Below are 26,454 nucleotides of genomic sequence, written 5' to 3'. Positions count from 1 at the left end.
ACCGGAGGGTCCGCTCGTCTCGTCTCGACCGCTGTGGGTAACCACTGCGCGTGCTAGGCTCGGTGTCCAGGCCCTCGCTTGTTTCTGGCTGCTGGGTGTATGACGTCGCTTCTCTCGCCGGTGTAGCGTGGTGGGCTCACGTGGGGGTGGAGCTCAGACTTCCAGTCAACATCACTTCCTGGAGACCGCATAGATACGGCGGGTTCAGCCATTGGCGCTCGATCGCCTCGCAAAGGGAGTAGACTGTTACGAAATACAGCAGTTATTTGTGGGTCTTGTAGTTAAATATGAGAGAGAGAGAGAGAGAGCGAGATTTATTTTATTTTATTTTCCACTATTTATGTATTTATTGTAACAATTATTGTATATTGTACTGCTTTGGGAACAACGGTTTATTACCATTCATGCCAATAAAGCCATTTGAATTTGAATTTGAGAGAGAGAGAGAGAGAGAGAGAGAGAGTCTGCCAAATGCCATTAATGTAATGTAACGTGTTAAACATTTAGAAGACTGGAGATGTCCTTGGTGCTTCCGCCCGGATAATAAACTCAAAAGTAAAGAATAAGGAAGTGGTTCATAAACAGAGATGAAACAAATGACCTTTAATAATAATAAGCCAATCTGAGTGAAATACAATGCAGCTTATTCTTTCAGTTTAATTCTAAATAAACCCTTTCACCCTTTGCAGAGAGAAGTGAGCAGCGAGGGCAGGTGAAGCTCTTTACTGAAATGTAATTAACATTAATTATGTAATTAGCATTTAGCATCAGTAGGGCACCGAATGCCAGTGCAGGAGAGAGGTCCCTCTCCTGGCAGGACAGAATCTGGAGCAGAGCTCATTAAGATCCTGCTGCTTTCAACCAGACCTGGATTAAACACGTAATTGTTTTGAGCTTGATTGATCTTGCCTGGTACAATTGAGCAAACCAAGAGGACCAGGAGGCTGTGTTCACACTTTTTGAGAGTAGGTTTCAAAGGTTCCAAAACACCTGACACGCTCGATAAAGTGTAGAAAAGTATTTGAATCCAAAAGAATGGATTTGACCCAGGTCTGCATTCAGTACCGTGAGCCACTGTCTCTCCTCACATGGTCACATTCTGCAGAAGGAGCATACCAGGAGACCTGGAGGAGACCTGGAGGAGACCTGGAGGAGACCTGGAGGAGACCTGGAGGAGATCTGCCCCCCCCCCCCCACCCTCGTGGCCGGTGTCCCACAGGGCTCAGTGCTTGGCCCTCTCCTTTGGCCCTGTTTTCTGTACTCGCTGCATGTCATATCACTGCTAGGTTCATGACACTCAACTCTTTTTCTAATTTTATTCCTGAATGCCCCTTGCATTTATCAATTACAAAACATGTGGTCAGAATATCAAATAAATACACAGATGACATTATTTTCAGTGAGGAAATGAAATCTTTAATAAATTATCATTGACACATTTCATTAATCTAAACATATTAAAGGGCTGTTTATCCAGTCACATTCAGAGTAAACTCATCTCCAGATATCAATCAAAACAGGGAACACAATTGCAATGTGATATAACTATTACAAAAGACCTGTAAAGGATATATATGGACTGGTTAAAGTACAAGTATATAATTTGTTTAATTGCTAGCTTTTATAAACCAGACTGTGTATATTGTCAGTGAAAAGTAAAGTTAATTCAGTAAAGGTATTCATTTATAAAGATTCACTTATGCAGTTCAACACAAACATTTTGCTCAGTATCATCATCATTTTTCCTTCGTGTTAAATCGGTTTGTCTGCATTTCGGACACTATCAAGAGTGATTTTATACAGCAGATTTTGATGGTTTGTGTAGGTTATCTTTTTTTTGTTGCATAGTTTTAAGGAAATATTTCTGTCGCCGTTCCTCCTCGTCCCTTTGAGGTGGGTGAAGTTGTCACGGCAGCAGTGATGGTGAAGAAGCACTCAGAGTCCAGAGTTGTTCAAACTTTAGTTACAAATCTTTAGTTCAAAATAAAACAGTTTAATCTGGGGAATCTGTGTACTCTGTGCAAGAAGCTTCAAGAGACCAGATAATTCCAAAGTAACAGTAGGAAGTGTCCTAGTCTTTAGACAATATAGCTAACCAATCATCTGTCATACAAACATCACATTGTCTCTCTTAACCCGCCTTAATATTTTCTGTCACTCTACAACAGCTGAGCTGTCTTAAGCCCCCATCCCTGCAATGTCAGGCCGCCCAGCCTGCAATCACCAAACAAAAACATTTCCCTTGTGAAGACGCACGTCACTAAGCCCGCAATCAGAAAGCAGCGTTATGGCCTTTTAAACACCTGATTAAATGAGCTCCTTGTACTTTGTGTACTCTTTTAGACAAATAACTCTTGTACAGCTCAATATGTTTGAACAGACACACAGTTTTAATAAAAGCATTTTTTGTGTGGTAATTCTGTACAGGGTACACAGGCAGACCTGCTCCCATGGCTGGAGTTTTGCTGACACTCACTTGAGTTTGATGAGGTATTTTGGGTAAGCCTGCGAACCGTCAAAGATCACAAATACGGTTGGCTTTGCAGGGTTGTCCACAACACTGTCGTAAAGATCAGCATGATTCCCAGAGATGAGCTGGGGGGGAGAGGCCATGGAAGGCCCCCCCTGGGTGTACTCCCCAGGAAGGACCAGGGCCAGGTACACATGCTTGTGCCCCTGAGCATCTGCTTTGGAGTACATGTCCAGCGCTGTGTTAGGATCCTCACAGAAGTAGATCCCTCTCCCATACGGAGCAGCTGGAGAAGAAGAGAACAGTACACGCTAAACACACAGGAAAGAGCAGGGTAAGAGGAGAGCAGGGTAAGAGTGGGGTAATAGTGTGGTAAGTGCATACGGTCAGAATGTGGTGGGTGTAGTTAGAGAGTGGGAAGTGCATGCATTGAGGGTAAGATAAGAGCGTGGTAAGTGCATGGTGGGAGTTAGGGTAAGCGTGGTAAGTGCGTACAGTGAGAGTTAGTGTAAAAGTGCGGTAAGTGCGTACGGAGAGAGTTAGGGTAAGAGTGTGGTAAGTGCGTACAGAGAGAAAGTTAGGGTAAGAGTGGTAAGTGCGTACGGTGAGAGTTATGGTAAGAGTGGTAAGTGCGTACGGAGAGAGTTATGGTAAGAGTGCGGTGTGTGTACAGTGAGAGTTACTGTAAAAGTGCAGTAAGTGCGTACGGAGAGAGTTAGGGTAAGAGTGGTAAGTGCGTACGGAGAGAGTTAGGGTAAGAGTGGTAAGTGCGTACGGTGAGAGTTAGGGTAAGAGTGGTAAGTGCGTACGGTGAGAGTTAGGGTAAGAGTGGTAAGTGCGTACGGTGAGAGTTAGGGTAAGAGTGGTAAGTGCATACGGTGGGAGTTAGGGTAAGAGTGGTAAGTGCATACAGTGGGAGTTAGGGTAAGAGTGGTAAGTGCGTACGGTGAGAGTTAGGGTAAGAGTGGTAAGTGCCTACGGTGAGAGTTAGGGTAAGAGTGGTAAGTGCGTACGGTGAGAGTTAGGGTAAGAGTGGTAAGTGCATACGGTGAGAGTTAGGGTAAGAGTGGTAAGTGCGTACGGTGAGAGTTAGGGTAAGAGTGGTAAGTGCGTACGGTGAGAGTTAGGGTAAGAGTGGTAAGTGCGTACGGTGAGAGTTAGGGTAAGAGTGGTAAGTGCGTACGGTGAGAGTTAGGGTAAGAGTGGTAAGTGCGTACGGTGAGAGTTAGGGTAAGAGTGGTAAGTGCGTACAGTGAGAGTTAGGGTAAGAGTGGTAAGTGCATACGGTGGGAGTTAGGGTAAGAGTGGTAAGTGCGTACGGTGAGAGTTAGGGTAAGAGTGGTAAGTGCGTACGGTGAGAGTTAGGGTAAGAGTGGTAAGTGCGTACGGTGAGAGTTAGGGTAAGAGTGGTAAGTGCGTACGGTGAGAGTTAGGGTAAGAGTGGTAAGTGCCTACGGTGAGAGTTAGGGTAAGAGTGGTAAGTGCGTACGGTGAGAGTTAGGGTAAGAGTGGTAAGTGCATACGGTGAGAGTTAGGGTAAGAGTGGTAAGTGCGTACGGTGAGAGTTAGGGTAAGAGTGGTAAGTGCGTACGGTGAGAGTTAGGGTAAGAGTGGTAAGTGCGTACGGTGAGAGTTAGGGTAAGAGTAGTAAGTGCGTACAGTGAGAGTTAGGGTAAGAGTGGTAAGTGCATACGGTGGGAGTTAGGGTAAGAGTGGTAAGTGCGTACGGTGAGAGTTAGGGTAAGAGTGGTAAGTGCGTACGGTGAGAGTTAGCGGTGGCGTTGGGGGTGAAGCCCTGCTGGTTGATCTGGTTGATGTGTGGCGCGCTGCTGCTGTGGAACAGCCATCGCTCCCGGCTCCTGGGACCCCGCCTCCTGTCCAAGGTCTTCTTCTTCTGCTTATACGTCTTCCACAGCCCAGCGTTCTGAACCTCAGCAACCTGACACGCACACACACACACACACACACACACACACACACACACACACACACATCTGAGCATCACGAGCTGACACACACACACACACACACCTGAGCATCACGAGCTGACACACACACACACACACACACACACACCTGAGCATCACGAGCTGACACACACACACACACACACACACACACCTGAGCATCACGAGCTGACACACACACACACACACACACCTGAGCATCACGAGCTGACACACACACACACACACCCCCATCTGAGCATCACAATCTAACACACACACACACACACACACACACACCCCCATCTGAGCATCACAATCTCACACACACACACACACACACCCCCATCTGAGCATCACAATCTAACACACACACACACACACACACACACACACCCCCATCTGAGCATCACAATCTCTCTCACACACACACACACACACACACACACCCCCATCTGAGCATCACAATCTAACACACACACACACACACACACACCCCCATCTGAGCATTACAATCTGACACACACACACACACACCTGTCTGAACGCCACCATACATTAAACATCATAATCAGTGTGGCAGCAGTGACTTCACCATGTGACATCATCATACCTCCACGATGCTGTTGGCGATGCCACTCAACTTCACCTTGGACACCACATCCTGGTACTCTGCCGAGCCCTGCTGCAGGGACCGCATGCCCAGGTCCACACCGGCCCTGGAGCTTGGAGGGCTCTCTGCCAATCACAACACAGCCCCTCATCACAGCACCCAATCACAACACAGTTTGAAAAGAAAATAAGTAGTAAAAAGTCAAATAAATAAATCAAAGCAAACAATAAAATCATTTAAAATAGTAACTTTAACAGGCAACACAAATTTATGAAAATGACTTAAAACATTTTAAAACATTCATTTAAAACACTCACAATTCAGACTAACCAAATAATTTATCATCACGTTGAATTCATTTATGGACACTAAAATGTTTAGTTTCAGGATTTGCTGTAAAGAGTTCCAGGTATTTGGAGCACAGAATCAGAAAAAGTTTTTTCCTAAGTGTGTCCTGACCCTAGGAATCTGAAGTGCCATTTCTCCAGAAAGATACAGTAGTAGATTTTGTAGAAGTGCCAAATAAATGAACAGATATCAATGTAAAAACAGCTGGCTCTCATAGTCGACGTGTTGAATGCGGGAGAAATGGGCGTAAAGACCTGAGCGACTCTGAGAATGGGTCTCAGCATCTCAGAGGGCAAAGATGGCGATTCTGTCTGGTCCAAACTGACAGAAGGGCTAATGTGGCACAAGTTGCAGTAAATTTTCATGATGGTTACTGTGTCACAACACACAGTGCATCACACCCTGCTGTGTATGGGGCTGTGTCGCCACAGACCGGCCAGAATGACCATGCTGACCACTGTCCATCAATGAAAGTGCTTAAGGGCAAGTGAAAGGGCACACGAGCGTCAGAACTGGACCATGGAGCAATGGCAGTAAGGCACCGGGTCTGAAGAGGGGACGGCCGGGTACGTGTTCACCATTTACCCGGGGAACAGATGGCACCAGGATGCACTGTGGGAAGAAGACAAGCCGGTGGAGGGAGTGTGATGCTCTGGGCAATGTTCTGCTGGGAAACCCTGGATCCAGGTATTCATGTGGATGTAAATTTGACACATGCCACCGACCTAAACATTGTAACGGACCAGATCTCCAGATCTCGATTCGACCGAGCATCTGTGGGATGTGCTGGAACAACAAGTCCAATCCATGGAGGCCCCACCTCGCAACTTACAGGACTTAAAAGATCTGCTGCTAATGTCTTTGTGCCAGATACCACAGGGCACCTTCAGAGGTCTTGTAGAATCCATTCCTTGACAGGTCAGAGCTGTTTTGGTGGCACGCAGAGGACCAACAGCATATTTGGCAGGTGGGTTAGGGTTTGGGTTATAATGTCATAATGTTTGGCTCATCGGTGTATGCTTTGTATGTCATCAGCATACAAGTGGGACTTTACAGAAGTTATAGAAGATAATATCATTCATATGCAGTGTAAAGAAGACTGGTCCAAGGATAGAACCTAGAGGAACTCCTGTCATGACCCTCCATGATTCAGATCTGAAAACCACACACTGTGACCTTGAGAGCTATGGTTTCAAGGCCAATTAAAGAGTGTTTTGTGAAAGAGTGGTATGGCCAACTTTATCAAAAGCCTTTTTGACAAACCCACAGAAAGTGCAGACCTGATGTACCAAGCTGATACAATATTGATTATGACTAGTGAGGTTGCTATGGTGTCCACACCTATCACCAGACTGTTACTGACATAAGATCTGATGTCTAAAACCAGACCCTAACCCTCACCCTAAGCCTTAAGCTGCCCATTATTCAGTGATGCTAAAGTTAGCTTAGAGGGAGGATGAGCCAATCAGAGACCCTCACAGTACACTGCAGGAGCTCACCTTTCTTCTCTACTCTTCTCAGAGTGATGGAGCTGTTTCCCCAGACACGGCAAGCTTTCATCCTGCCCAGGTCAGCCTCGTACTCTAAGTCGTTCAGGCGGATGCTGACGCAGGACTGCTGGTTCTCATAGGCTTTCTCCAGTGCGCGGTTGGTGAGGACGTCGAAGGGCTCAAACATGCCCTTGTGGTCATGCTGCCACCCCACCAGCTGGAGAAGCTGGACCGCCTCCATCCGGTCTCGCTCCGCCCGCTCCGCCCGCTCCGCCTCACGTATCATCTGGCGGATCTGAAGGAGGAGACCTTCAGCCCCTTGTATTCTGTACCCTAATGAATTTGTATTTGTCTCGATACTGCAATTCCTGAAGTTGTAGTAATCTCAGTATGGTTGTTACAGACTTATTTACCTTGTGTACTAGACTTATTTTTGTGACTTTACAACTGATCATATGTCAATTGTACCTTATCCGACCCGTTCGGTTGTTTGTTCAATGAGCTTGATAAGCACTGTTTTGTGATAAAAGTGTGTGAACAGTCATGAGGGGTCACCTGGTCCTTCGGATAAAAGCGTGTGCTAAGTGAACGGTCATGAGGGGTCACCTGGTCCTTCGGATAAAAGCGTGTGCTAAGTGAACGGTCATGAGGGGTCACCTGGTCCTTCGGATAAAAGCGTGTGCTAAGTGAACGGTCATGAGGGGTCACCTGGTCCTTCGGATAAAAGCGTGTGCTAAGTGAACGGTCATGTGGGGTCACCTGGTCCTTTGGATAAAAGCGTGTGCTAAGTGAACGGTCATGTGGGGTCACCTGGTCCTTCGGATAAAAGCGTGTGCTAAGTGAACGGTCATGTGGGGTCACCTGGTCCTTCGGATAAAAGCGTGTGCTAAGTGAACGGTCATGAGGGGTCACCTGGTCCTTCGGATAAAAGCGTGTGCTAAGTGAACGGTCATGTGGGGTCACCTGGTCCTTTGGATAAAAGCGTGTGATAAGTGAACGGTCATGAGGGGTCACTTGGTCCTTTGGATAAAAGCGTGTGCTAAGTGAACGGTCATGCGGGGTCACCTGGTCCTTTGGATAAAAGCGTGTGCTAAGTGAACGGTCATGAGGGGTCACCTGGTCCTTTGGATAAAAGTGTGTGCTAAGTGAACGGTCGTGAGGGGTCACCTGGTCCTCAGCAGTAGCCACGTCGCGGGTCAGGCCCTCTAGGTGGATCTGTGGGGCCCCGGCCGGGCCCTGGAGCTGGATGCGCACCGTGAGCGTGTGCTGCAGGCCCTGCAGGGCGTGGCGCTGCCGCGGGCTCAGGTGTGCGATGGCGGGGTCCTGCAGGATCCGCTCCGTCTGCTCCTTCATCAGCAGGCGCTTCAGCTCAGCCTGAGCGTCCGCCACGGCCTTCATGCTCTCTCCGCACAGCTGGAACACCGCCGGGGGAAACTCTGCCGGGGAAAACTCCGCCGGGGGAAACTCCGCCGGGGGAAACTCCGCCGGGGGAAACTTTGCCTCCAACACAGGCTTTGCCTCCCCCTCCGCTCCCCTGCTCGCTCCGTCCCCACCCAGAAAAAAGCTGCCGACCGCATCTGCAGAATCGCACACACACCCACACACAGGGTGAATACACACACACCCACACACAGGGTGAATACACACACTCACAGGGTGAATACACACACACCCACACACAGGGTGAATACACACACACACACTCACAGGGTGAATACACACAGACACCCACAGACAGGGTGAATACACACATACTCACAGGGTGAATACACACATACACCTACACACACATACTCACAGGGTGAATACACACACACACCCACACACAGGGTGAATACACACACACACCCACACACACATACTCACAGGGTGAATACACACACACACCCACACACAGGGTGAATACACACACACACACTCACAGGGTGAATACACACACACACCCACACACAGGGTGAATATACACACACACACACACACACACACACACAGGGTGAATACACACACACACCCACACACAGGGTGAATACACACACACACACTCACTCACAGGGTGAATACACACAGACACCCACACACAGGGTGAATACACACACACACACTCACTCACAGGGTGAATACACACAGACACCCACACACAGGGTGAATACACACACACACCCACACACAGGGTGAATACACACAGACACCCACACACAGGGTGAATACACACACACATACTCACAGGGTGAATACACACAGACACCCACACACAGGGTGAATATACACACACACACACACACACAGGGTGAATACACACACACACCCACACACAGGGTGAATACACACACACACACTCACTCACAGGGTGAATACACACAGACACCCACACACAGGGTGAATACACACAGACACCCACACACAGGGTGAATACACACACACACCCACACACAGGGTGAATACACACAGACACCCACACACAGGGTGAATACACACACACATACTCACAGGGTGAATACACACACACACCCACACACAGGGTGAATACACACAGACACCCACACACAGGGTGAATACACACAGACACCCACACACAGGGTGAATACACACACACACCCACACACAGGGTAAATACACACAGACACCCACACACAGGGTAAATACACACACACACCCACACACAGGGTGAATACACACAGACACACACTCACAGGGTGAATACACACACACACCCACACACAGGGTGAATACACACAGACACCCACACACAGGGTGAATACACACAGACACCCACACACAGGGTGAATACACACACACACCCACACACAGGGTGAATACACACAGACACCCACACACAGGGTGAATACACACACACATACTCACAGGGTGAATACACACACACACCCACACACAGGGTGAATACACACACACCCACACACAGGGTGAATACACACACACACTCACAGGGTGAATACACACACACCCACACACAGGGTGAATACACACACACACACTCACAGGGTGAATACACACAGACACCCACACACAGGGTGAATACACACATACTCACAGGGTGAATACACACACACACCCACACACAGGGTGAATACACACATACACCCACACACACATACTCACAGGGTGAATACACACACACACCCACACACACATACTCACAGGGTGAATACACACACACACCCACACACAGGGTGAATACACACACACACACACTCACAGGGTGAATACACACACACACCCACACACAGGGTGAATATACACACACACACACACACACAGGGTGAATACACACACACACCCACACACAGGGTGAATACACACACACACTCACTCACAGGGTGAATACACACAGACACCCACACACAGGGTGAATACACACAGACACCCACACACAGGGTGAATACACACAGACACCCACACACACAGGGTGAATACACACAGACACCCACACACAGGGTGAATACACACACCCACACACAGGGTGAATACACACACACACCCACACACAGGGTGAATACACACACACACCCACACACAGGGTGAATACACACAGACACCCACACACAGGGTGAATACACACAGACACCCACACACAGGGTGAATACACACAGACACCCACACACAGGGTGAATACACACACACATACTCACAGGGTGAATACACACACACACCCACACACAGGGTGAATACACACAGACACCCACACACAGGGTAAATACACACAGACACCCACACACAGGGTAAATACACACACACACCCACACACAGGGTGAATACACACAGACACACACTCACAGGGTGAATACACACACACACCCACACACAGGGTGAATACACACAGACACACACACACAGGGTAAATACACACAGACACCCACACACAGGGTGAATACACACAGACACACACTCACAGGGTGAATACACACACACACCCACACACAGGGTAAATACACACACACACCCACACACAGGGTGAATACACACAGACACACACTCACAGGGTGAATACACACACACACCCACACACAGGGTGAATACACACAGACACCCACACACAGGGTGAATACACACACACATACTCACAGGGTGAATACACACACACACCCACACACAGGGTGAATACACACAGACACCCACACACAGGGTGAATACACACAGACACCCACACACAGGGTGAATACACACACACACCCACACACAGGGTGAATACACACACACATACTCACAGGGTGAATACACACACACACCCACACACAGGGTGAATACACACAGACACCCACACACAGGGTGAATACACACACACACCCACACACACACAGGGTAAATACACACACACATACTCACAGGGTGAATACACACACACACCCACACACAGGGTGAATACACACAGACACCCACACACAGGGTGAATACACACAGACACCCACACACAGGGTGAATACACACAGACACCCACACACAGGGTGAATACACACACACATACTCACAGGGTGAATACACACAGACACCCACACACAGGGTGAATACACACACACATACTCACAGGGTGAATACACACAGACACCCACACACACATACTCACAGGGTGAATACACACATACACCCACACACAGGGTAAATACACACAGACACCCACACACAGGGTAAATACACACAGACACCCACACACAGGGTGAATACACACATACTCACAGGGTGAATACACACAGACACCCACACACAGGGTGAATACACACAGACACCCACACACAGGGTAAATACACACAGACACCCACACACAGGGTAAATACACACACACACCCACACACAGGGTGAATACACACAGACACACACTCACAGGGTGAATACACACAGACACCCACACACAGGGTAAATACACACATACATGGTGAACACACAAACTGCAGAATCACACACACACAGGGAAGTTCATGCATGCATGGGACAGGATGTAGTGATGGTGAGACAGGATGTTAGTGATGGTGAGAGAGTACGTTAGTGATGGTGAGACAGCATGTTAGTGATGGTGAGACAGGATGTTAGTGATGGTGAGACAGGATGTTAGTGATGGTGAGACAGGATGTTAGTGATGGTGGGACAGGATGTTAGTGATGGTGGGACAGGATGTTAGTGAGGTTTAGGCAAAGCATACTCTTCTCACCGACAACTTTAGTCAACAGACCCTTCTCCGCAGGTGGTCCCCCTCCTTCCCTCTTCTTCATGCTCTTGTGGAAATGAGACATAATCTCTGTCTGGAAAATAACAATCTTCACAAACTTCAGATGTGGCTTGGTGTTCTTCCTCACGAAGTCGGTCACAGCACTGATCATCGCTTCTGCCACAAGTGGCGGTTTAGTGTTACCCTGACCTGAAACACCAACATGCGGCCAATCAGAGAGAGAGCGGCATGTACAGAACGGCATGTAGAGAGAAAGGATGATGTCAGGAAGTGGAGCTGCTCTCCTGCAGGTCTTCACTCTGACCTTAAGGAACCACAGTGAGAGCAGGCCTGCTCTACACTGTTCCTGGAGATCTGCTCTCCTGCAGGTCTTCTGGTGTGGAGAAAGATTGTCTAGCAGCAGAGGAACAGAGGAACTGCTGGGTGTTTGAGCGAGTTTACTGTACCTGTTCCCAGCGCGGGGAAGGCCACAGACGCCCTCTTCATGTCCTCACACACCTGCAGCACCTGCACAACCAGGTCCCGGATTCTGGGCGGCTCGCTCGGCACCACGATGTGCACGATGTTCCGACAGCTCAGACCCCCCCCACGCGTCACGATCAGACCGCTGTTCGGCTGAGAGCCTGGAGATCAAAAGGGACCATCTGACACACAGAACCCACAAACAGAACCATTCTACACACAGAACCCACATACAAAACCATCCTGCACACAGAACCTCCACCCAGAACCATTCTACACACAGAACCCACACAAACAACCTACATACTAAACCATCCTGCACACAGAACCTACATCCAGAACCATGTGACACACAGAACCCAAACACATAACCCAGCCACAATTAGAACCCACACACAGAAGACATCCCTGCTGAAAAACGGTTTAAGCTAGATTTTGAAACAGTGGGTATTTGGTTACCATTTCAGACCAGCTCCCAGCTCGACATGGTTTAGCTGGTTCACCAGCTTAAGCTCAAGCAATGTTTTTAACAGCTTGACCAGCTCATACCCAGATAGACCATCTTATGACCAGCTCATACCCAGATAGACCATCTTATGACCAGCTTGACCAGCTCATACCCAGATAGACCATCTTATGACCAGCTCATACCCAGATAGACCATCTTATGACCAGCTTGACCAGCTCATACCCAGATAGACCATCTTATCACCAGCTTGACCAGCTCATACCCAGATAGACCATCTTATCACCAGCTTGACCAGCTCATACCCAGATAGACCATCTTATGACCAGCTTGACCAGCTCATACCCAGATAGACCATCTTATCACCAGCTTGACCAGCTCATACCCAGATAGACCATCTTATGACCAGCTTGACCAGCTCATACCCAGATAGACCATCTTATCACCAGCTTGACCAGCTCATACCCAGATAGACCATCTTATGACCAGCTTGACCAGCGAAATTTTCAAGCTGGTCTAGCTGGCAGAGCTGGATTTTACAGCAGGTACACGCAGAACACACAGACAGAACCCCCCCACACACACACTCACACACACACACAGAACACACACACACACACACACACTCACAGAACACACACACTCACAGAACACACACACTCACACTCACACACTCACACACACACACACACACAGAACACACAGAACACACACACACACACACACACACACACACACACAGAACACACAGAACACACAGAACACACACACACACACACACACACACACACACACACACAGAACACACACACTCACAGAACACACACACTCACACTCACACACTCACACACACAGAACACATGCAGAGTGCAGGGTTTGGGTTCCCCAGGCTCACCGGATCGTGTACACTCCTCCTCCACATCCACCCCTGCTGCCTCCAGAATGGCCTTCGACACCCCTGGAGTGGAAACACACAAACATCCCGGGTATTTACCCACAAACATCCCGGGTATTTACCCACAAACATCCCAGGTATTTACCCACAAACATCCCGGGTATTTACCCACAAACATCCCAGGTATTTACCCACAAACATCCCGGGTATTTACCCACAAACCGCCAGGGGTGTTTACCCACAATCCCCCAGGCCATTTACCCACAATCCCCCAGGGGTACTTACCCACAAACCCCCAGGGGTGTTTACCCACAATCAGCACGTCTGAAACTGGACAATGAGCCACCCCCCACTGTGCCCCCCCCCACAACCTGAACAGGGCGTACTCCTGCCACGCCCACCTGTGTGGAGGTTGAAGGTGCTATTGGAGGAGTTGACGATGATGTCAGTGTTCTCCCTGGTGATGTCACCGGAGCAGACCTGCAGGGTCAGGGGCCCAATGCTCATGCTGTAGACCTCCCGGGCAGGGCTGGAGATCTGCCCGAAGAAGGCTGAGAGGGGAACACACAATATCATCACACAATCTCCATCCCTTCTGTTATAAAGGGATCTGATCACGGTCTGCTTGAGTTATTGAGCAGGTATGCACTTGGAGAAGAACATTAAGGGCCAGTTTCTCAGACACAGATTAAGGTTACTCCTGCACTAAATGGAGTTTTGTTTGGAGAATCTCAATTCAAAATTTAATTTTGTCTAGTTCTTGTCTTAATCCGTATCTGTGAACAAGGCCCTATGAAGCTGGAGATGCATGGTTGTATTCCTGACACTCACACTGATTATCTATGTCTCTCTGGACATGCTTGGTTGTTTGGTTCTATGACATTGACACGCACGTATGTTTTGTACATCACTTTGGATAAAAATATCCGCAAAATAAAATGTAATGTAATAAGACAGTCCGCTGAGTGACTGTAACATGCTGCAATAAGATAACAGGTGTGACAGACCTGGCTTTGGTTGGGCAGTGGAGGATTTCTCCTGCTGTGATAGGCTGGAAGGGTGTGGGTCGGGTCCTTTGTGCCCCTGTGCTTGACCTCTGAACTCTCTCAGGAAACACTGCAGGAAGCACAAGATGAAATGAGTGGAGCGTGCACGTCCCCCCCAAACAGAGCACAGGAAAGTATTTGAATTACAGATTTGACCCAGGTCTGGTGCAGCTACTGAAGTCAGGCAAGTGAATGATCTTCATCTCTGTGAAGACATCATCTTCACAAAGATGTGTCCCCATTTGAGTCGACCCACCTCCACGGTCTGCGTGTCGCTGGGGTGCACCAGAAACAGCACAGAGCGCAAGTGTGAGGGCGCTCTCCTCTGGCTGAAGGCCAGGGCCTCCGACAGAAGGATGCGAGCCACCAGGTCACGCGGGAAGCCCAGGTTTCCTGTGCCGATGGCGGGGAAGGCCAGAGACTGCATCCTGTGCTGCTCCGCGTCACTCAAACACTTCTGCACCATGTGGATCAGCTTCTGCAACACACACACACACACACACACACACACACACACACACAGTCACAGCACGTCTGCACCATGTGGATCAGCTTCTGCAACACACACACACACACACACACACACACAGTCACAGCACGTCTGCACCATGTGGATCAGCTTCTGCAACACACACACACACACACACACACACACACACACACAGTCACAGCACGTCTGCACCATGTGGATCAGCTTCTGCAACACACACACACACACACACACACACACAGTCACAGCACGTCTGCACCATGTGGATCAGCTTCTGCAACACACACACACACACACACACTCTCTCTCTCACACACACACACACACACACACACACACTCACACTCACACTCACTCTCACTCTCACTCTCACACTCACTCTCACTCTCACTCTCACTCTCACTCTCACTCTCTCACACACACACACACACACACACACACTCACACACTCACACACTCACACACACTCACACTCACACTCACACTCACACACACACAAACACTCACACACTCACACACTCACACACTCACACACTCACACACTCACACACTCACACACTCACTCACAGTACCTGCTGTGCGTCCCCCGTGCCCCCGTCCCAGGAGGGGCAGACGCAGTGGTAGATGTGGCAGTTGAGGTTGTAGCCGGGGGTGTGCAGCACATCCCCATACTGGGCCCTCTGGCCCTGCAGGGCACCCTGCAGAGAGGCCCCGGCAGCCTGTAGGATGGCATTGGACACAGCCCCCTGACTCAGGTCCAGGCTCTGTGCCACGCTGTTCACAATCACATCCGTCTGGGGTGGCAGAAAAGAGACACACGTGACCCCATTATCCACCTGTCCCTCAGACAGATGTAACCCCATTATACACCATTATTTTAGTGCTTTTCACAGCACACTGTCCCAAAGAAGCAAAATGGGAAAGCCTTAAGCCCCCAAACAGCATGTGGGTGAAAATCCCTCAAACAAATATGTTGCCATTGTTCCACTGCCCCCTCAGAAATATGAACTCTACTCACAGAGGCATCCTGGATGTTTCCTTTCCTGAGGACTATGGCCAGGCCCTCTTTCGTGTGCTTGGTCTCCAGCTCCCCCCTGCTTTCGGATGGTCTGTCCCGGCTGTGGCCAGAACTCCAGTCCCTCTGACTGTTCCACTCTGCAGCCTGCGGGGGGCTCCTCCCTTTCCCGAGGACTGTGGCCTGGCCCTCTTCAGTGTGCTTGGTCTCCAGCTCCCCCCTGCTTTCGGATGGTCTGTCCCGGCTGTGGCCAGAACTCCAGTCCCTCTGACTGTTCCACTCTGCAGCCTGCGGGGGGCTCCTCTCGCGGCTGGGCTGGGACGGTGCTTGGGGCCGCAGGTCAGCGAACGCGGTCTCCACGGCCCGGGCCATAGCCTGTGCGGTCTTGTGGTCGTTGTTGACGAGCTGTATGTGGGTGAGCGTGGGCGCGGCCGGCCGCGGGGCCTGGCAGTGCTGGCGTACGGCCCTGGCGATGGTCTGGGCGCAGAGCTGCAGCGGGAAGCCGAAGAGGCCGGAGCTGATGGCCGGGAGGGCGAGGGAGGAGCAGCGGTGCGTCTGGGCGAGCTCCAGGCTGCGGCTCACGGCCCGGCCCAGCTGCTGCACGCACAGCGAGCTCTCCGCCCGGGAGTAGCGCGGCCCCACGGCGTGCAGCACCAGCCGGCAGGGCAGCCGGCCGGCGGGCGTGGCCACAGCGTCGCCGGGCCGCAGACGGCCGTGCGTGCGCACGTACGCGTCGCTGGCCTCCTGCAGCGCGGGCCCCGCGGCGCGGAGCAGGGCCCCGGCCAACCCGCCCATGTGCTGCAGGTCCTCATTGGCCGCATTCACCACCCCGTCCACCTCCACCCGCGTGAGGTCCGCCCTCCGCACCGTCACCAGCACCCCGCCCTCCGCCCGCACCCGGCACAGCTCCTCCTCCTCCTCCTCCTCCTCCTCCTCCTCCTGCAGAACCACCACACACTTCCTGCTGCGCGTCACACTGTCCAGCACGCCCTCCATCTCCAGGAAGGCCCTGCGGGCGCCGGGCTGGGCCAGGGAGAGCTGCTGCGTGCAGAGGGCGGAGTCCAGCCGGGCGAACAGGCTCCGCAGGGCCTGCACCTGCAGCCGGGCCCCGGCCAGCAGCACGCGGGGCCGCCGGCCGGCCTGGAAGCGCACGCTGACCTGCTGCGCCTCCGCCCGCGCCTGCCAGTCAGAGCCGCCAAACTTCTGCAGGAAGCGCATCACGGCCACGGAGCGCAGCGGCTCCGCCTCCTCCACCCGCGCCCGCTCCCTCAGACACGCCCCCAGGGCGTCGGCCACGCCCTGCACCGCGTCCGCCAGGCCGGCCACGCCCACGCCGCCCCGCCCGTCCTCCCTGACGGACACGCGCGGCCCGTGCGCCGCGGACAGCCGGCTCTTCAGCTCCGCCCACTGGGGCGAGCGCAGCACAGCGGGGTCCTCGGCCTGCAGGCTCCGGGCCCCCAGCGCGTCCGTCAGCAGGGTCTGGGCCCGCGACAGGGCCCCGCCCGACGGCCCCAGCAGCAGCAGGTCCGGCCCGTCCACCCGCAGAGCCACGCCCGCCCCGCGCGAGGTCAGGAGGTCACGGGTCACCCGCTCGCCGTCCGCCGCCCGCAGGAAGCCCTCCAGCCCCGCCTCCAGCTGCAGGGGCCGGCGCTCCAGGGCCAGCAGCCGCTCCAGGACCCCGCTCTTCCCCCGGGACACCTCTGAGGGCAGGCCCTGGAGCCGCAGGCAGCCGGCCTCGGCCCGGTACTGGAGCGTCAGGGCGGGGTGGGCCTGGGCCAGGCCCGGCTGCAGGAGGTGGAACTCGGCGGGAGCCAGCTGCACCTCCTCCGACACGCTGTGGTGCCTCCGGGCCGCCCCCTGCAGCAGCTCCTCCACCTCCTGGCGCGCGGGCCCCAGGGCCTCCGCCCGGCCGGCCAGCGCCAGGGCCCCGCGCGGCAGGTCTGGCAGCAGCAGCACGTCCCGCTCGTCCGCAGCCTGACGGATCTGCAGCTCCGCCTCCCGCCACACGGGGGCGCTCACGCTGCACTCCACGCAGCCGTACTGCGCCAGGACGCCGCTGAACGCGGCCGTAGCCGCGCCCCTCCACGCCGCCACCCCGCCCGGCGTCTGCCCGGGGCGGGCCAGCAGGCCGGCTGTGGGGCGGAGCTCAGCGCGGGCGGGGCCCAGCTCCACCTGGCAGAAGAGCGGCCGCATGCGGGAGGTGAGGTCCGCCAGGGGCCCGGGCTGCTGCAGGAAGCGGGCCAGAGCGGGCTGCAGCGATTGGCTGAAGGCCTCGGGCAGGGTCCACTCAGAGCGAGCCCTGCCGTACAGCGCCGTGCCCAGCTCCGGCCGGAACGGGAACACGCTCACCTCCACTCTGCAGATCTCATGCTTCCTCTGCAGCACAGCCTCTGCCACTGCAACACACACAGCACACATCCAGAACCCATCCAGAACCCATCCAGAACCCATCCAGAACCCCAGCTGCACATGCCATCTGCACCAAGCCTGAGTCTAAGATGTCATTGTTTAGGATTGAAATACTTCTCTGTGCTTGACTGATCTTGCCTGGTTCAATTGAGCTAACCAAGAGGACCAGAAGGCGGGACTAGTACTTTTTGACAGTATTTTGTTAGTTTGATCAGTCAGACACTGTGGGCTTTGGTTTTGGCTGAGAACATTGAGTAGGGTTTTAATAGGGGCTGAAGGCAACAGTACAGCAGTCATTTTGTTTGGTTGCCATATGGCACTCTGGATTTGTGTTGTGATGGATACGGCAGGCACCTCTGGGGTCCTGGAAGGTGATGATGGCAGCTTGCTCTTCTGGGATGAGGGCGATGTCGGCCACTGGGCCCCCACCCTGCCGCTCCATCTCGAAGTACATCTCCAGCAGCTCAGACCCAGCCTGGGGGGGGAGCCCCTCCACCCGCACACTGCAGCTGGGCCCCAGAGCCCGGCACCCCAGCCCATACTGCTGGAACCGGCCATGACCACTGCTGCAGCCCAGGAACCCTGCCGCAACTGCAACACACACACTGTATCACACACACACACACACACTGTATCACACACACACACACACACTGTATCACACACACACACACACACACTGTATCACACACACACACACACACACTGTATCACACACACACACACTGTATCACACACACTGTATCACACACACACACACACACGCTGTATCACACACACACACTGTATCACACACACACTGTATCACACACACTGTATCACACACACACACACACACTGTATCACACACACACACACACTGTATCACACACACACACACACACACTGTATCACATACACACACACACTGTATCACACACACACACACTGTATCATACACACACACACTGTATCACACACACACACTGTATCACACACACACACTGTATCACACACACACACACTGTATCACACACACACACACACACACACACACTGTATCACACACACACACTGTATCACACACACACACACTGTATCACACACACACACACTGTATCATACACACACACACTGTATCACACACACACACACACTGTATCACACACACACACACACACACTGTATCACACACACACACTGTATCACACACACACACTGTATCACACACACACACTGTATCATACACACACACACTGTATCACACACACACACACACACACTGTATCACACACACACACACACACTGTATCACACTCACACACACACTGTATCACACACACACACACACACACACTGTATCACACACACACACACACACACACACACTGTATCACACACACACACACTGTATCACACACACACACACACACACTGTATCACACACACACACACACACTGTATCACACACACACACACACACTGTATCACACACACACACACACACACTGTATCACACACACACACACACACTGTATCACACACACACACACACACTGTATCACACACACACACACACACACACACACACTGTATCACACACACACACACACACTGTATCACACACACACACACACTGTATCACACACACACACACTGTATCACACACACACACACACACTGTATCACACACACACACACACACTGTATCACACACACACACACACACACACACTGTATCACACACACACACACTGTATCACACTCACACACACACTGTATCACACACACACTGTATCACACACACACACACACACACACTGTATCACACACACACACACACACACACACACACACACACACACACTGTATCACACACACACACACACACACACTGCATCACACACACACACACACTGTATCACACACACTCACACACACACTGTATCACACACACACACACACACACACACTGTATCACACACACACACACACACTGTATCACACACACACACACACACTGTATCACACACACACTGTATCACACACACACACACACACACTGTATCACACACACACACACACACACACACACACACACACACACACACACACACACACTGTATCACACACACACACACACACACTGCATCACACACACACACACACTGTATCACACACACTCACACACACACTGTATCACACACACACACACACACACACACACACTGTATCACACACACACACACACTGTATCACACACACACACACACACTGTATCACACACACTCACACACACACTGTATCACACACACACACACACACACACACACACACTGTATCACACACACTCACACACACACTGTATCACACACACACACACACACTGTATCACACACACTCACACTGTATCACACACACACACACACACACTGTATCACACACACTCACACACACACACTGTATCACACACACACACACACACACACACACTGTATCACACACACTCACACTGTATCACACACACACACACACACACACACTGTATCACACACACTCACACTGTATCACACACACACACACACACACTGTATCACACACACTCACACTGTATCACACACACACACACACACTGTATCACACACACTCACACACACACACTGTATCACACACACACACACACACACACTGTATCACACACACTCACACTGTATCACACACACACACACACACACACACTGTATCACACACACTCACACACACACTGTATCTCACACACACACACACACACACACACACACTCTATCACACACACACACACACACACACACACACTGTATCACACACACACACACTTTATTATAAATACACACACTATTACACACACACACACACTTTATTTTAAATACACACACACACACACACACTTTATTATAAATACACACACACACACACTGTATTACGCACACACACACACACACACACACACACTGTATTACGCACACACACACACACACACACACTATCACACACACACTGTATTACGCACACACACACACACACACACACACTGTATTATGCACACACACACTGTATCACACACACACACACACACGCACATACTGTATTACACATACACACACTTTATTATAAATACACACACACACTGTATTACACACACACACACACACACTTTATTATAAATACACACACACACACACTGTATCACACACACACACACACACACGCACATACTGTATTACACATACACACACACACTTTATTATAAATACACACACACACACTGTATTACGCACACACCAGAGGGGTCGCTGAAGGTCACCACAGCTGCGTTCCTGTGTTGGATCATCTCCAGACAGAACTCCTCCTCACACTTGTTGCAGATGCTCTCCACCATCATGGTCAGTGTCTCCCGAGAGAGCTGCTCTGGAACCTTCTCTAGCAGCACTGCTGAGCTGCCCTCCTCCTCCCCCGGTACACCTGGAACACAGGTAACACCAGGTACTTCACCAGGGCTCAGCCGCACTGACACACATTCACAGACCCAGTCTGCTCTCATCCAGGGCTCAGCCGCACTGACACACATTCACAGACCCAGTCTGCTCTCATCCAGGGCTCAGCCGCACTGACACACACATTCACAGACCCAGTCTGCTCCCATCCAGGGCTCAGCCGCACTGACACACACATTCACAGACCCAGACTGCTCTCATCCAGGGCTCAGCCGCACTGACACACACATTCACAGACCTGGCTTCATCTGCCTGACAAGATGAGTGACAGGATGAGTAACCATGGAAACAGCATCCTACACTGTTCCCAGTCATTTACAGTAACCATGGAAACAGCATCCTACACTGCTCCCTGTTACTTACAGTAACCATGGAAACAGCATCCTACACTGCTCCCTGTTACTTTTGCTAAGGTATTATTGTCAAACCGCTTTCCCAACAACCTGCAAACAATAAAAAGGATCCTGAGCACACAGGTCATGGGTAATGTGTCTAATAAACACAGCTCAGTGCAGGATTAATAAACACAGCTCAGTACAGGATTAATAAACACAGCTCAGTGCAGGATTGTATTATTATTATTATTATACACCATGGCCGAGCTCAGGGTGGGTGGAGGAACAAAAATCATCAACAGAACATAACACACACTACTGCAGGCTGTACACTACTGCAGGCTGTACACTACTGCAGGCTGTACACTACTGCAGGCCGTACACTACTGCAGGCTGTACACTACTGCAGGCTGTAGACTAGTGCAGGCCGTACACTACTGCAGGCCGTACACTACTGCAGGCCGTACACTAGTGCAGGCCGTACACTACTGCAGGCTGTACACTACTGCAGGCCGTACACTACTGCAGGCCGTACACTAGTGCAGGCCGTACACTATTGCAGGCCGTACACTACTGCAGGCCGTACACTACTGCAGGCCGTACACTACTGCAGGCTGTACACTACTGCAGGCCGTACACTACTGCAGGCCGTACACTACTGCAGGCCGTACACTACTGCAGGCTGTACACTACTGCAGGCCGTACACTACTGCAGGCCGTACACTACTGCAGGCCGTACACTACTGCAGGCCGTACACTACTGCAGGCCGTACACTACTGCAGGCTGTACACTACTGCAGGCTGTACACTACTGCAGGCTGTAGTCTTCTTCATTCAGCCTCCACAGGCCGCCTGGCGCCTCCCCCTCACTGAACTTCCACCTCCCGCTATTGATTACTGTCTGTTCTGGCTCCACGGTGGTGGAACAAACTCCCCATTGAGGTCAGAACAGCAGAATCTCTTCAAGCTGCACCTCTCCCCGTCCCTCCCTACCTCCCTGTGAACCTTAACTGTTGTCTTTACCTGTGTTATTTACTTGTGTATTAGGATGATACCTTTGCTAGTTTTGTTTGGCTAGGTAAGCCATTTATTCATACATTTGCTTGTTGCAGTATTACTTTATAAAGAAATATGAAAAGAAATATATATATCAAATAGGCCCTAGTCCTTATCTTTGTTGTACTGTTAGCAGTTGGGTACTTCCCTCTTTCAGCGCACTTCTCCCTGGTTATGGGTATGCACTTTGTTGCACGTCACTCTGGTTAAGAGCATCTGCCAAATGCCATTAATGTAATGAAATGTAATGTAGACTTTTGCAGGTTGTAGACTATTAGTAAATATAATCCATCACACATAGGACCACTGTACCTGGTTCCGCAGGTCTAATGTCACCCCCTTCCTGAAGAAAATAACAAAAACAAGAACATGACATTTTGTGAATATATTGGATGAGACTGGATGCATGTTTGTCACTGGGACAGATACACTGGCTGATATATACATTCGCCTCCAAAAGTATTGGAACAGCAAGGTCAATTCTTTGTTTTTGCTATACACTGAAGACAACTGAGTTGGAGGTCAAAACATGAACATGACAGATCCAAATTTCTGCTTTAATTTCCTTGTATTTTTATCTAATTTCTTTTAGAACATATCACCTTTTGTATCAGACCATCCCATTTTTAGGTGAGTGAAGGTATTGGAACATGTGACTGACAGGTGTTTCTTGTTGCCCAGAAGTGTTCTGGTAGATTGATTGGTTAAACAATAAATAGTTCTGAATGTCTGCTCTTGGCTTTAGCCTTGGGTTTTGAAGACAGCATTCGCGTTAGAAAAGATAAAAGATAAACCAACACGGAGACCAGATAACTCTTTGGGAGAAAAGCAAGCCGTTTTGAAGCTATACAATTGAATCTGACACACACTGTATCCGAATCTATCAATCTGACAATGACGTAACGTCAGTGCGCCGCCGGACTTGGCGCAGGCGCAGATGGAGACTGGCGCAAGTGCTGCGCCTAAACTACTCAAAAAATGTCAGCTTGATTTGGAAATACTCAAAATACTTTCAGCTTGTCGGACATATAATAATAATTAAAAAAGACATCGGATTTTGTTGTAAAAACATATAATTTAGGTAAAATATCCTATTCCCGTAATGTTAAACGAACACCCGAGAAGGGGCGTGTACTTCAAACTACTTCAAAGAACCCGGATTCGCCGGTCTGGTGTATGACTCATCTGTACTACTGGGTGCGTTTCAGGGTTTATTTGGGTATTTGTACGTCGAAACGAAACTCAGTAACATGTAAGCAAAACATTATTTAATTCAGTTATACACGGTAACTATTGTATAGTACAGATATTAGCAATTTTCTATTTGTTTATGTTCTAACCATTATATAATTAGTGAATCAACATAACTCACCGCTCCATGTACAGCATCTTCCGGGTTTTCTTTGCACAGAAAAAGTTGCAATTTCACGTTTGCGTTTTCCACTGTGAGTTCGTGGTCTTCTTGAGCAATTACTCTTTTCCTGACTGTATTAATAGAATAAACATATAAACAATAAGCGAAATACAAACAATACAAGAGATTTTCCTCAAGCAAAAGTTGGCCTACTTTTGATTGGTTGTCGTTTTCGGTTTGTCTGCGTTCGACGTTTCTCAAGCAAGAGCACATGTAATCAATCACATATTGAATAAATAATGAGTTACTTGTAATCGCGTAGCATAGGCTACCAATTTCCACAAAAATATATTTGTTTTTATGATTAACACTCAGGCGCTATTTGCGCAGGTTTCCGTACCGTCCTCGGATTTGAAGCGGATTGTTGTTCCTGCGCCCGTGCACTCAACCCGACAGTCTCCGCCACCCGATTTCTTCTTGCTCTGGAAATAAATCTGAAGTTTGTTCTTTATTGTTTTCGGGGGAATCGTCCCCCATTCACCCAGGACGGTGACTGGATACGGGTGCTCCTCCATGATGAAATGGACGGGAGTTTTGCTTTCTTCGTCTTTTTGATCTAATGGGTTTAGTTTCACTTTTGATTTGCACTGGGTGGAAATCGTCACGTGATTCTTGTTTTATTTCGATTATTTTGAGCTCTGAATGTCGTCTATAAACACACATAGTCAAACGTCACGATGCCCAGAATGGTTTTTATTTTTTATGTTTTTATGTTAAATATGTTAGAAATTCAACATTCAAAGGGCTTTACAATTGTTTCAAAACAAAATTGTCTCACGTAACATCTGAATTTCACAGCACTTAGTATCCAATCTGTGTGGAATATTGTCTAGAACATGGGTTAGCCTACATGCTCTCCATGATATATCACTTTTACATTGCATTACATTATTGGCATTTGGCAGACGCTCTTATCCAGAGCGACGTACAACAAAGTGTATACCCATAACCAGGGATAAGTTCGCTGAAAGACCCTAGAGGGAAGTACAATTTCAACTGCTACCTGTACAACAAAGATAAGGACCAGCGCCTATTTGAATCCTTTTTTTTTTTCTTTTCTTTTTTAAACGAACAAATAAACAAACAAACAACAAAGCAAAAGTGACCAAACTTAACTATCCAAACACTGCTTACCTAGCCAACTAAAAATACCGATACACAACAATTAAGGTTCACAGGGAGGTAGGGAGGGATGGGGAGAGGTGCTGCTTGAAGAGGTGCGTCTTCAGTTTGCGCTTGAAGGTGGGGAGAGAGTCTACAGTTCTGACCTCAACGGGGAGTTCGTTCCACCGTGGAGCCAGAACAGACAGT

At 50.1% G+C, this 26,454-nt stretch overlaps 2 protein-coding genes across 2 annotated transcripts in view; both read right to left on the bottom strand.

Annotated features, from left to right (window-relative positions):
- The window catches only part of LOC133132676 (eukaryotic peptide chain release factor subunit 1-like), an 8,736-nt gene extending 8,580 nt beyond the window's left edge, over positions 1-156 (bottom strand). The window contains exon 1 of the mRNA XM_061248309.1: positions 1-156. This exon is cut by the window's left edge and continues 179 nt beyond it. The gene's annotated coding sequence lies outside the window, so the exon portion shown is untranslated.
- A 1,234-nt stretch (positions 157-1,390) lies between these two features.
- Positions 1,391-25,712, bottom strand: parp14rs4 (poly(ADP-ribose) polymerase family member 14-related sequence 4). Its single transcript, XM_061249717.1, has 18 exons — positions 25,484-25,712; positions 25,102-25,214; positions 24,042-24,072; positions 22,109-22,306; positions 19,181-19,417; positions 16,421-18,813; positions 15,975-16,196; positions 15,169-15,390; positions 14,874-14,982; positions 14,268-14,417; positions 13,867-13,929; positions 12,490-12,666; positions 12,026-12,232; positions 8,035-8,444; positions 6,877-7,162; positions 5,030-5,154; positions 4,232-4,409; positions 1,391-2,756 (listed from the first exon to the last, which is right to left on the bottom strand). Exons 1-18 carry the CDS (start codon positions 25,656-25,658, stop codon positions 2,473-2,475), a joined length of 5,580 nt encoding a protein of 1,859 aa, XP_061105701.1. The 5' UTR covers positions 25,659-25,712; the 3' UTR covers positions 1,391-2,472.
- Between the last annotated feature and the right edge of the window lie 742 nt (positions 25,713-26,454).

Source organism: Conger conger, chromosome 7 (genome assembly GCF_963514075.1).
Source record: "Conger conger chromosome 7, fConCon1.1, whole genome shotgun sequence".
NCBI classification, from domain to species: Eukaryota; Metazoa; Chordata; class Actinopteri; order Anguilliformes; family Congridae; genus Conger; species Conger conger.
The sequence above is the reverse complement of the archived record's forward strand: the minus strand, read 5'-3'. Positions and strand labels throughout refer to the sequence as shown.

Coding starts and splice junctions, on each gene's coding strand:
- parp14rs4 (XM_061249717.1), bottom strand. CDS start 25,658: ATGGAGGAGCACCCGTATCCAGTCACCGTCCTGGGTGAATGGGGGACG. Junction 25,215..25,483: donor CCGCTTCAAATCCGAGGACG/GTACGGAAACCT, acceptor CTATTAATACAG/TCAGGAAAAGAGTAATTGCT. Junction 22,307..24,041: donor CATTAGACCTGCGGAACCAG/GTACAGTGGTCC, acceptor CCTGTGTTCCAG/GTGTACCGGGGGAGGAGGAG.